Source organism: Mesoplodon densirostris, chromosome 12, assembly GCF_025265405.1.
Source record: "Mesoplodon densirostris isolate mMesDen1 chromosome 12, mMesDen1 primary haplotype, whole genome shotgun sequence".
Lineage (NCBI taxonomy): Eukaryota > Metazoa > Chordata > Mammalia > Artiodactyla > Ziphiidae > Mesoplodon > Mesoplodon densirostris.
The window spans coordinates 12,317,478-12,330,850 of NC_082672.1; the positions used below are offsets into that span (position 1 = coordinate 12,317,478).

General features: G+C 40.0%; 2 protein-coding genes across 2 annotated transcripts in view; one reads left to right on the forward strand and one right to left on the reverse strand.

The window, feature by feature from the left end:
• The window catches only part of TFB1M (transcription factor B1, mitochondrial), a 77,588-nt gene that overhangs the window by 39,636 nt on the left and 24,579 nt on the right, over positions 1–13,373 (forward strand). The gene's annotated exons all lie outside the window — the stretch shown is intronic.
• Positions 10,295–10,954, reverse strand: CLDN20 (claudin 20). Its single transcript, XM_060114509.1, has one exon. It carries the CDS (start codon positions 10,952–10,954, stop codon positions 10,295–10,297), a length of 660 nt encoding a protein of 219 aa, XP_059970492.1.

The following is a 13,373-nucleotide window of genomic DNA, read 5'->3' on the forward strand; positions in this document are numbered from 1 at the left end:
ACCATATGATCATCTCAATAGATGCAGAGAAAGCTTTCGACAAAATTCAACACCCATTTATGATAAAAACCCTGCAGAAAGTAGGCATAGAGGGAACTTTCCTCAACATCATAAAGGCCATATATGACAAACCCACAGCCAGCATCGTCCTCAATGGTGAAAAACTGAAACCATTTCCACTAAGATCAGGAACAAGACAAGGTTGCCCACTCTCACCACTCTTATTCAACCTAGTTTTGGAAGTTTTAGCCACAGCAATCAGAGGAGAAAAGGAAATAAAAGGAATCCAAATTGGAAAAGAAGAAGTAAAAGCTGTCACTGTTTGCAGATGACATGATACTATACATAGAGAATCCTAAAGATGCTACCAGAAAACTACTAGAGCTAATCAATGAATTTGGTAAAGTTGCAGGATACAAAATTAATGCACAGAAATCTCTGGCATTCCTATATACCAATGATGAAAAATCTGAAAGTGAAATCAAGGAGACACTCCCATTTACCATTGCAACAAAAAGAATAAAATATCTAGGAATAAACCTACCTAAGGAGACAAAAGACCTGTATGCAGAAAATTATAAGACACTGATGAAAGAAATTAAAGATGATACAAATAGATGGAGAGATGTACCATGTTCTTGGATTGGAAGAATCAACATTGTGAAAATGACTCTACTACCCAAAGCAATCTACAGATTCAATGCAATCCCTATCAAACTACCACTGGCATTTTTCACAGAACTAGAACAGGGAGATCAGCTCGGTGCTTTGTGACCGCCTGGAGGGGTGGGATAGGGAGGGCGGGAGGGAGACGCAAAAGGGAGGGGATATGGAAACATATGTATATGTATAACTGATTCAATTTGTTATAAAGCAAAAAAAAAAAAAGATTCTTTCTCTATCATTGATTTTTTTTTTAGTTTCTGCTTTATAACAAATTGAATCAGTTATACATATACATCTGTTCCCATACCCCTTCCCTCTTGCATCTCCCTCCCTCCCACTCTCCCTATCCCACCCCTCCAGGCGGTCACAAAGCACCGAGCTGATCTCCCTGTGCTGTGCGGCTGCTTCCCACTAGCCATCTACCTTACGTTTGGTAGTGTATATATGTCCATGCCTCTCTCTCGCTTTGTCACAGCTTACCCTTCCCCCTCCCCATATCCTCAAGTCCATTCTCAAGTAGGTCTGTGTCTTTAGACCTGTTTTACCCCTAGGTTCTTCATGACATTTTTTTCCCCTAAATTCCATATATATGTGTTAGCATACGGTATTTGTCTTTCTCTTTCTGACTTACTTCACTCTGTATGACAGACTCTAGGTCTATCCACCTCATTACAAATAGCTCAGTTTCGTTTCTTTTTATGGCTGAGTAATATTCCATTGTATATATGTGCCACATCTTCTTTATCCATTCATCCGATGATGGACACTTAGGTTGTTTCCATCTCCAGGCTATTGTGAATAGAGCTGCTATGAACATTTTGGTACCTGTCTCTTTTTGAATTATGGTTTTCTCAGGGTATATGCCCAGTAGTGGGATTGCTGGGTCATATGGTAGTTCTATTTGTAGTTTTTTAAGGAACCTCCATACTGTTCTCCGTAGCGGTTGTACCAATTCACATTCCCACCAGCAGTGCAAGAGTGTTCCCTTTTCTCCACACCCTCTCCAGCATTTATTGTTTCTAGAATTTTTGATGATGGCCATTCTGACTGGTGTGAGATGATATCTCATTGTAGTTTTGATTTGCATTTTTCTAATGATTAATGATGTTGAGCATTCTTTCATATGTTTGTTGGCAGTCTGTATATCTTCATAAGCTCAAAATGGATTAAAGACCTAAATGTATGGCCAGAAACTATCAAACTCTTAGAGGAAAACATAGGCAGAACACTCTATGACATAAATCACAGCAAGATCCTTTTTGACCCACCTCCTAGAGAAATGGAAATAAAAACAAAAATAAACAAATGGGACCTAATGAAACTTCAAAGCTTTTGCACAGCAAAGGAAACCATAAACAAGACCAAAAGACAACCCTCAGAATGGGAGAAAATATTTGCAAATGAAGCAACTGACAAAGGATTAATCTCCAAAATTTATAAGCAGCTCATGCAGCTCAATAGCAAAAAAACAAACAACCCAATCCAAAAATGGGCAGAAGACCTAAATAGACATTTCTTCAAAGAAGATATACAGTCTATCATTGATTTTTGACAGTTTCATTATAATGTATCTTGGGTAAGGTGTTTTTGCATTGAGGTGATAGGGTATTCTATTAGCTTCTTGGACATGTATGCTTAATTCTTTCCCCAGGTTTGAGAAGTTCTCAGCAATTATTTCTCTAAATACATTCTCTGCTCTCTTCTCCTTTAGGAAGACCGATTATTCTTATATTTGTTTTTCTCATCATATCTGATAGCTCTCCTAGGATTTCTTCACTTTTTAAGGACCTTAGTTCTCACTCCTGAGTCATTTCTAAATTCCTGTCTTCCAAGTTGCTAATTCTTTCTTTGGTCTGATCTGCCCTATTTCTTAAGCTCTCTAATGTATTTTTCATATCATTCACTGAATTCTTCAGCTCCAGAATTCGGTTCTTTTTTAAAATTTCAATCTCTCTGGTAAAGAACTCCTTCAGTTTACTCGTTTTATTCCTGAGTTCATCGAATTGCCTTTCTGAGTTTACTTGTAGCTCATTGAATTTCATCGTAACAGCTGTTTTGAATTCCTTGTAAGTTAGATTACAGTATTCTGTGCCTTTGAGTTTAGTTACTGGGGAATTACCATTTTCTTTTTGTGAATACCATGTTACCAGTTTTTCATCGTGTTTGATGAATTGTGCCTCTGCCATCTCATTTGAAGTAGCACACTTACTTTTACTTTTGTTAAAATAAGACTGGCAAATAGAAACCCTTCTTTTGTTTTCCAGAAGGTGGCGCTATCGCTCAAGTTTTTGGTTTCTCTTGACCTGATCTGGCTTCGGGGCTGCACTCTGAAGGGGGTGTTAAAAAAAAAAAAAAAATGGGTAGAAAAAGCCGGTGGCAGAGCAGCGGACGGTTTGGGCTTAGCACCTGAGGCTCTGAGTGCTCACAGCCCAGTAGGGACGGTCCTCGAGTGGGAGTCCTCCCAGAGGTCCATGGCAGACCCCTTGCTGAAATCCCAAGGCAGACAGCAGAGAACAGCACCTTCCATGCTCTGTTATTCCTGTCTGCCTCTTTCCCTTTCCTCTCCCTCGTCCCGGTCATGGAGGTCCCTCAGAAATCCAGATGCTGCTGGAGAGAAGCAGGTCCCTCTAGCTGCGATCTGTGCAGCCGGGAGGTCGGTTACTCGCCCCTTTCTCTTTCCACCTCCTCTGTGAGGGGAGGTCACCACTGTCCTAGTGAAAGCCCAGCACGTTGCTGTGTTGCTCTAGGGAGGGAGGGGGGCTCACTCCTGAGTTCCTCCTTCTCAGCTCCACGCTTGTCTATCCCGCTCTGGTGGCGTGCCTGGTTCTCCCTCTGTCTGGCTGGACCTCCGCAAGTTCTCTGTCTCCCTGAGAGTCTGCTGCGGTTTTCAGTCGCCAGTTTCACTTCCCCCCACCCTACCCCCGTCAAGGTGCTGGGTGTGGGGCAGGCTTACTGCCTTCCTGGGGTCCACAGCCCCCTTCCCGGTCCTGTCTGTCTGCTTCCTGAAGCACAGGTGGGTGGAAATCTCCTGGTTGGTCTGGTGTAATATGCAGAGGCACTTTTTTCTGTTCGGTTATGAATGATGAATTGTATATAAAAAGGGAGAGAAAAAGAGACAACTCATGCTGCCAGGATGCTGATGTCACTTTAAAGATCCGAACATATTATATTTATCATGACTTTTCCCCCACTTCTTTGAGAGACCTTGTTTTGACAGTATTACTTGTGATCAGTCATCTGTGGAAAACTAGTTGGATATTAAACTAGACTCTGACTGTTATATGCTAATCATAGAAGAGTAAGTGCTAATTACAGAAACCAAGCTTCTCTGACAAAAGTACAAATCAGTAAGCCAGTGTCTAGTTTAGCAAAAGCACTGCTGGATGAGTTACTACAGGACGTGTGCTATAAAAACTTATTTATTTCTTCATTGAAGATATCCTGAGCCCCAGCCGCATGAAAAGCCCTAGCTAGGCAGAGAGGGGGTGGTGACAGGAGACGTAGCCCAGTCAGATATCTGCCTTCAGGGAGTGCACAGCTAGTGAGGAACAGCTTTCTTCTTGCTGAAACTCTCAACTCTAAAGTCTTGCAAAGTTTCCCTTACGTTATTTGACATTAGCTAATATAAGTAGATATCGTGAACAAATCATGTGGTTTTTAGATTTAGGTATAGACGTAAGTTATAGATTTAGAATGGAGCCCCTGACCAATAGCGTTTGACCTGTTTGTACAAATTGAGCCGTGATCTGAGGCATCTCCATGGCCTTTGCTGCCACCTTCCACGTCCTCTGCCATGTTGTCGACCACAGTTAGCTATGCTTTCGGGTGACTTTAGGAATTCAGTCCATCTTCCACTTTTATAACAGATTTAATTGTCAGCTTTTTCTAAATCAAGGTCAGTATTACCTCCCTTCATCATCTCAAGCTTTCAGATATTGTAAATGACTTCTTCCAAAGTAATAGATCCTATTAGATCCTAGACAGAACTTAATGATTGGAGATATAGATCATGATCAGATTTAACACAGTGGTGCTCTCAGGGATTTTTTTTATCCTAGAATAGGTGACCATTGTAATGAAGAAAACCAAGTCACCATATAGCCTTCTCTCTTCTCATAGTTCATATATATGTGTATATAACGTTTTCAGTAGTATAAGAGCCAGTTATATCAGAAACCACTATCTTTACTTTTAGGCTTTTAAAGTTATGGTGATTGCTGTAATCCAGAATCTTTAGACATCTAAATTTTACCAAGGGTTTCTCAGGGTAGATATTAGGATATTTTTAGTGGAAAGTTTCTAACTCTTTGTTTTAGTTACCTAGTTGAGAGTAATTGATGGTGTTTAGAGGTTATTGTCAACTGTATCTTTGATTTAGGGATAAGATACACATAGAGTTAAAGTACTTTTCCTCCAGGATTAAGGTCTTATGAAACTGTTATTTGTTAAAAAGCTAGCTATGTCTTTGATTCTCTTTTTATTGAGGATGTTTGCTTTTTGGCAAATTAAACATACTCATAGCAATTCTCTGTATGTGCTTTTCATCATGTTGTAAATACTACATGCAGAGGATTTATTTTTAATCTAGGAAAGCAGTTTTCAAAGAGGAGAGAGAATGTATTATGATAAAGGAAAACAATAAATCAAATGATTAAATTTTAGTTGTAAAAGAATATGCTGCTGCTCTGAAGTAGTTTTACCATATTAGGGCAAATCAGGAATGCTCTGAGGAAAGCCAGGAAATATTTGACTGATAGTTACATTGAGCACATTTTTAAAAATTCATTTTCTTAAATAAGAAAGGGGAAGAGTTCGTACAGAGATGATAAAAATAACAGTACAAGGGTGTCCCTCTGGCTAAACCCTTTTAAACGCAAGAAGAGAAAGTCATAAACATAACACAGGTAAAATATGCTCAGAAAAAGTTTACTGAAATTCAATGCTTATTCTCAACCAAAACTCTAAGAATAGATATGGAGAATTTCCTGTGTGATATAACAAGAAGGGCTTATTTATCACCATCTTAGGATTTTTCCTGTGAGAATCGGTTAACCCTTCTAATTATCAGTCTTTAAATTAACTAACTTAATCAAGCTTTAATGGCAGTACCCTCACTCTGTGGAGCTATTACAACTATACCCTGCTCTAAGTAGTTGAGCTCAATTCTTGCCAAATTCTTCCTTCTCATTAACTTCTCTAGCCCAGTCCCCAAAGTTTGAACCCCAAATTCTTTTCTATTTACAGAAAACACAGCCTCTTACGTTCTTAAAATTAGACTAACTGGTCCACTCTAATGTTTCTTAAACTATTAGAGTTTGTAGTATATGGATTTTTAAGTTAGAATTTTAAAAATTTTGTATTTTAATTTCACTGTTGAGTTCATAAAATTATTTTACCAATTAGAAAACAAAATGTCTCTTTTGCAGTGCAAATTCACAGTTCAAAAATGTCTCCATGAGAACGTAAGACTTGTTTCTGAAGTTTCTCAAGCTGGCATCTGAAGACCCCTGAGAATTCATATATTTCTGGGGTTCCACAGTAATTTTTATTTCAACTAGTCTGCACATTACAGTCGGCCCTCCGTATCCACGGGTTCCACATTGGTGGATTCAACCAACACCCAGATTAAAAATAGTCAAGAAAAATAAATTCCAGGATGTTTCAAAAAGCAAAACTTGAATTTGCCAAATATAGGACAACTATTTATTTACATACCATTTACATTGTATTAGGTATTATAAGTAATCTAGAGATGATTGAAAGTACATGGGAAGATGTGTGTAGGTTCTGTGCAAATGCTATGCCACATTATATAAGGGACTTGAGTGTCCTCTGATTTTGGTATCTGTGGGGTTCCTGGAACCAATCCCCACAGATACTGAGGGACAACCATACTCAAGTGTGAGAAATCCTGAGCCATTAGCTAGTCCCTCAACATTCTATGTCATCTTTTTTCTTTTATAAATTGTGGTCAAGGGTCTGGTGATCCTTCCCACACCACTGTCCTGTACCCCAACCTAGTAGAAAAGTCACTTAGATACAGTCTGAGAATTGCAACAGGCTCTTCTGATTGATACAACAGAGGCAGTACACAGCGGTGGAAGAACTAGAAGTACTTTGAAGTCAGCTGGGTCTCTTGGAATTCCAGCGTTCCTAGTTATGAGAACTTCGTCATGTTAATAAGCTGATAAGTTAACAATACATCAAATTGGGGCAATAATGCCACCCTTAAAGGATTGTTGTTGGGGGATAGAAATAATCAATATACAGTGCCTAACAGGAGTATCTCACACAGGGAGGCAGTCAGTGAAAGGTAGATCTTACTGTTATGATTATAAACAAATATTTATGGACTAAGTTGTTATATCCTGATATAATAATGTGGATTATAACTTTTAAGACATACATATAATTTATATATAGTTTTGCCTATTTAGAAGTATGGCACATGGAGCAAGTGACTCCCAAACACGGTACAGATTTAAAGCATAAATTGTGTCAATACAATCTTAGATGAATTAATGATGCTACACCTGTGACATAAAGAAAAGGTCAGCACTTTGGGGCATCCACGCATGACCTTTGAGAGCAGCATTTTAGCAGCTTTCAGCTACACTTGCCCCCAGCTATTGAGGCCTCGACCTCTGGTCAAATAAGCTTAGTAAATGGATGGGTCCACATAAAAAACAGCCATCTTTCATGCTTTAGTGTTTTTTGAATCTGATATTGAGGCTGTTACTTCTGCTGTCTTCTACCTTGTATTTGAAAATCCTTTGGACATAAGGTCAGAAGGCTAATATTTTTCTGTTAACTAATATTCTTTTGTATTTGGTCTGGCTTCCTAGAAGCAGAGATTGGGGTAAGGATTTTTGGGAAAGTGATGTATTGAGGAGATCCTGAAGAGAAGGAGTGAGGGAAGCCGGCCACGGCAGGGCAAAAGCTAAGCAAGGGTATTGTTTCACTTGGAGACGTAGCTTCAGCCTGGTCCCACGGGGGTCCCAGGATGAGGTCTGAAGGGGAGCTCGGGGGCACAAATTGCCCCACAGGTTTTGTCCTCCCTTGAGGCAAGGGGCAGCTGTTGTACCATTGCCAGTCGGTCTGGCTCCTGGCCACCTCCTAGGGACAGTTGGTGCCCTGACGTTGCAGTAGAGGCGGCTCCACATCCATGAGCCATTAGCACCCATTAGCGCTCAGAACAGCTGGCGAATGGTGGGGCGGGGCAGTATGGCACCAACAGCGGCCTCTGTTGGTTTCCTCCAGGAGACAAAGCTATCAGATGCCTTATGTGGCCTTCTCCGACTTGGCGGTGTGGGAAGTTCTAAGCTACATTTCATATTTAATTGCTTCAGCCGCCTTTAACCAGGATTATTTACTAGCATTCTTTCTCTCTTCCTTTTCTTTGTAATTTTAACCTTCTTTATCTTTTAGTTTTTCTGTTTATTGGGCCAGCAGTTTTATTGTAAGTTGACTCAAATGCTTTTTGAAAGTGGATGAGTGTAAAAGAAATAAATATGTAAACTGAAAACCAGTTTTACAATTAGAAAAAATACCTGAGTTGCCCTCCTTAAATATCAGATGATAAAAGTGTTGAATAGAAATAAGAGTATTTACTGTTACAATCTAATTTAACATGTTATGCTTTCATATGTACTCAAGAATAAAATAAGCAATAAGTATTATAAATCCAAGGAAGGAAGAAACAAAATTGCATTTTGCAGATGACACTTTTTTTATATGTATGAAGCACAATGAAATGAACACAATTACTGGAGGTAAGAAATATGCAACAGGGTTCTGCAAAATTATAGGCTATGATGGAAATCCTCAAACGTCAGTAAAGTCAGTATATTCTCAAGTCATATAGCTAAAAATATAGATGGCATTTGTTTAGAAAGTATTTTGACTACTCAAAAGGAATATGTACTTTCTAATTTTTTTTTAATTTTTTAAAATTTTTGGCTGCGTTGGGTCTTCGTTGCTGTGCGCGGGCTTTCTCTAGTTGAGGCAAGCAGGGTCTTCTCTTCATGGCAGCGCGTGGGCTTCTCATTGCGGTGTTTTCTCGTTCTAGGGCTTCAGTAGTTGTGGCGCATGGGCTCAGTAGTTGTGGCTTGCGGGCTCTAGAGCGCAGACTCAGTAGTTGTGGTGCACGGGCTTAGTTGCTCCGCAGCATGTGGGATCTTCCCAGACCAGGGCTCAAACCCGTGTCCCTTGCATTGGCAGGCGGATTCTTAACCACTGTGCCACCAGGGAAGTCCAGCAGTATATACTTTCAATGCCTTCCTAATTCCCATGTGAAATCGTACCGTTATTTTAGCTATTCTGTTAATATGTAATGATGATGATACAGAAGAGAATGATGTACCAAATAAAATAGGTATAAAATATTTTAGTCTGTATGTCTGTATGCACAATCCAAAATTATTTACTCACATGAAAGGTAACTTCCCACTTCATGAGTTATTAATGTACAATGAAGTAGCCTTTTTCCCCTTTACCACTGTATTATGAACAATACCTAAGCGTAAATGAACAAATAAATTGTTAGAAACAACAGTGTACACTGTTACCTTTGCACATTAGAAAATTCAATTTTTATTTTCTTATAAAGTGTTTGAATTACATATCATAATTTAACATCTTTTAAAGCATCCTTTATTCTTTAAGACTTTTTTCACGTCCATTAACCAATTGAAGCAGCTCATTTATAAAAACATTTTTGTTAACATGAGTCAAACCTAAAAGAAAAAAAATGACAACTTGAAAGTAACCTTTATCATCCAGATACTAATCAGTGTGATATTAAATGATAGGGGTAAATCAAAAATGGTAGAGGTAAATGAACTTAATCTGGAGAATCCTCTTATTAGCAGCCAGAACAGGGCAGTTCTTAAGCCATTTTAAAACAAACTCTTCCTGTTTTCACTTAGCTTGTACTTGATGCTTTACAAGTCCTAGAGATTTCAGTTTGGGTTTGGTTTGGTTTTGCTTTGCTGCTGTAGCATTTACCGATTTCTTTTCTTTATTCCTGCCTAATCTTTGAATGCCATATTATATGGAGATATTTTTCCTAAAATGTCAACAGAGCCGGGGAGATGACAGTAGGTGGGGACTTGGGGTGGCCGGCTTGGACATCCTGTGAAGGGGGCGGGCTGCTCCTCTGTGCGTCGTAAGGCGCAGGCCTGTCGAGGGGCTCGAAAACAGAAGCAGGTGACCGTGGGGTGGCCGAGGAGAGGGAGCAAAAGCAGAGGGTATCCTGGGTAAACACCAGGACGAGGTGCTTTTTCTACTTGGCAATGGAGCTCTTTTATAAAATCCAATGAAGTACCAGTTAGGAAGATGTATCCACAATTTATCAAAGGGGGAAAAAAAAGCCATCAATTCATTGCCTTATTAATATAATCAGAACCTCTTTCCATTATAAACCTTTAGGTAAAACATGACAACAATAATGGAAAAGTCATCTAAAACAGCTATAATTGTACATGAAGTTTGTTGGCATTTTGAACAACTTCATTTTTTAAGTATTTTACATCCTTTGTAGAGAAAGGTAAGCACAATTCTTGTATTTAATCTAAAATAAAGGCAGAAATCACAGCAGGCACCCAAGTCATGTGCATCATACAGTTATTCACACATAATCCTTCAGGCTGTATGCTAAATGGTCCTCTGGCTGTGTGGTAGAGATGGGCTGCTGCTTGGATGGGTGGAGCCAAGCTTCCGAATTCTTTTTTATACAGGATGTGCAGAAAATTATGCCAGAGATCAACAGCAGCATGGCCGAAATGAATCCAGTGTAGACAGCTCCTCCGGGTTCGTGTTTGTTGCTTTCTGGAACTGTCACATCCACAAAGTTCGCTACGATCTCCTTTGTGTACCACACCGTCGGTATTAAACCAGAGATCCCCGCAGACATGAAGCAGACTCCCCCAGCAAAACAAGCGTAACACTTGGTTTCCATGTCCCCTCCTAAGCGAGTGCATTTCATCCCGATTGTGGCAGCGCAGATCCCCACAGCAGACAGGACACAGGCCAGGACCATAGCGGCCCGAGCGGCCTGCACGTGGGTGGGGAGGGCCAGGACGGAGTACTTCAAGGTGCAGCTGAACATCCCGGTGCTGTGCCACGTGCAGTCCATCCACAGCCCTTGCATCTGCACGATGGCCGTGATGATGTTGGAGCCCGCATCCACATTCACCTTCCAGTTGGGCAGCAGGGTGGCCATGAGCACTCCAGAGACCCCAGATAAGGCCAGGGCAAAAGCAAGGAGCTGGAGACCCGCCGAGGTCATAACGTCACCGTTACCTTTGTCCTCCTGGAATATCCTGATGGCTCTCGGTCAGAATTGTAGCTATTTCTGTACAGTAGAGAACGAAGTAACAAAAGGCTGGGGAAAGAAGACAAAATCAGGGTTGAAAGAAAGGAAAAACAAAAAGACTTCTGTGTGCAGTGGGAGCTGAGAACCCATCTGAATAGGTCCCAGCAGTGGACGAGGACACTGCTTCCCAGGAGAAAAGCTCACACCAGGCCCACAGAGGCTGCCATTGTCCTGGGTGATTTTGGTTGGGTGGTGCTTGATACATGGTGTAAAGGAGAGGGCTGTCCACTGTGTTCTTTTAATTAAAATTTAAGCTCTGCTGAAGTTGTGTGACTTGTTAGGAGATTTAGACATGGAACGCCAGCTGTAGGATATCTGATATAGAATTTTAATAGTATTACAGGTTTTAAAAACTTATTTCTAGTTGAAATACTCTATAGGTAATAAGAATAGTTTAAACCCATCTGTCAAAAATGATTTATAAATATATATTAGAAAAGTTTGAAGCATTCAAAAAATGATTTTATTTTTAAAAATGTATCAGATACTCTCCATGTGTCATTCACATGGCCCAGGTGAATTGTTTAAGAAGGAGAAGAAAGTAGTAAAAGAAATCAAAGTCACTGGCATGATTATCTCTTATTTCCAGCTTGCAAAATCCTTACCTAGGTGAGCAGTTGTTTCCCTTCAGGTACAGGTTACTCAAAATTGAAACAATTAAGCCACTGTCTTGCTTAGGAGAATGTGAGATCCTTTCTAGTTGGGACCAGAATCGTTCCCTGACCCAAATGAAGTAGTCTGTTGTAAAACCGGTTATTCAAAACGATTCAGAAGTAGTGACATTGAATCTTGCAAATACATACCAGAAGTAACCACATCATTATTTGTACGAGAGAGATTCAAAAATAATTCACACTTTTTTCCTCCCTCCCTCCCTCCCTTCCTCTCTCCCTCCCTTCCTTCCTTCCGTTTAGTAAGAGGGAAAAGATAGCACTTCCTTTGTGACGTGCTGTGTTTTAATCAGGCAGTACTTACTGCCTTCCTTGAGGAAAATATAATGGTTTCTGAAATACAGCAATATTGACCTTTTTGTGTTTCTGAATTTTTGAGTGATGTATTAGAATGGCTCTGTCATGATTCATGTATTTGTCACAAAAGGCAGTATGAGCTCTGAATCTAAAGCACTTGGATCAAATCTTGGCTTTCCAGAACCTCTCTGTGCCTCAGTATTCTCTTCTGGAAAGCAGGGAGGATTATAGTATCTATATCATGGAGTTATATATATGAAAGAATTTTAAAGGGTGTAGAACAATGTCTAACCCATAGAAAGTACTCAGTAAATTACAATTGACATTGTTATTAGTATTTCTAAAATTTATATTACGTCACGTGACAATTGATATTTAATGACATCTGGATTTTTTTTCTCTTCCTTCCTTAGGCCGATTTCATTTGTTTTCATAGGAACTTAGAGCTGAAAGAAACCATAGATGTAATCTTGGCCATCAGCGTTGTTTCAGATTAGGACACTTAGGTAGTAGATCACCCCACGCCACACAGACCTCAGCGGCAGGATCGGCAGTGCCCCCTTCCCCACCTCTTCCCATGTCACTGCACCTTGCACCCTTGTCCCCTTTTACCACAGTAATTCCGGGTGAAATCCTCCTGTGTACTTCCTGTGGGAAGCAGGGAGAATGCTACATCTAAAGACAAAGCACTGTTAACCATCCCCTCACTCACTCCCTTTCTCACACAGAAAAAAGACTCCAGAGGGAATTAATAGAGCAAATGAGCAAGTGGCGTAGCTTCAGAGACTCAGCAAGGAGGTTGGTGGGTGGCTTTTGTGAAGTGTCTGCAGTAATGTGAATCCATGCCTGTGTTAACTTTTAATACAGTTGTATAGTTTAATATAGTTATAACATTGATTCCCTAAGAGGTTAAATCCTGGGCTATCTGAATTCCATTGTTCTATTTTTGTTCATAATCCTAAAATGTAAATTCTATAGTTTCAGGAGATTTCCCTGAGATTTTGAATTCTTAGAGTCAGTTTCACTGTAAGCATCAAAGTGCCTTGGCTTTGCCTGCCTACAGTTCATTCTTTTTCTGTTTTCCAAGTTTCTTTTCATATCTGAGACCAAAATAGAATGAAAGTTAAAGTTTCTAGAAAAAAAAAATGAAGCACATATTTATTGTTTCATAATAGCTGTTTTCAGGTTCGGGTTTTAACATTTCAGCCTCCAGCCAACTCACTCAATTACTACCTTCCCGGACCATTTTCGGCTTAAGGGGTTCTTCAAGAGTGAGACTGCTGTTAGCATGCCCTACGAGCATCTCCTTTCTTTCTTTCTCTTTCCTTTGGTTGAGTAACCTTTATGTGTTGATCAGTCTCTGC

Bases quoted from the DNA above. Each gene is read 5' to 3' on its own strand.
- CLDN20 (XM_060114509.1), bottom strand. From the start codon at position 10,954: ATGACCTCGGCGGGTCTCCAGCTCCTTGCTTTTGCCCTGGCCTTATCT.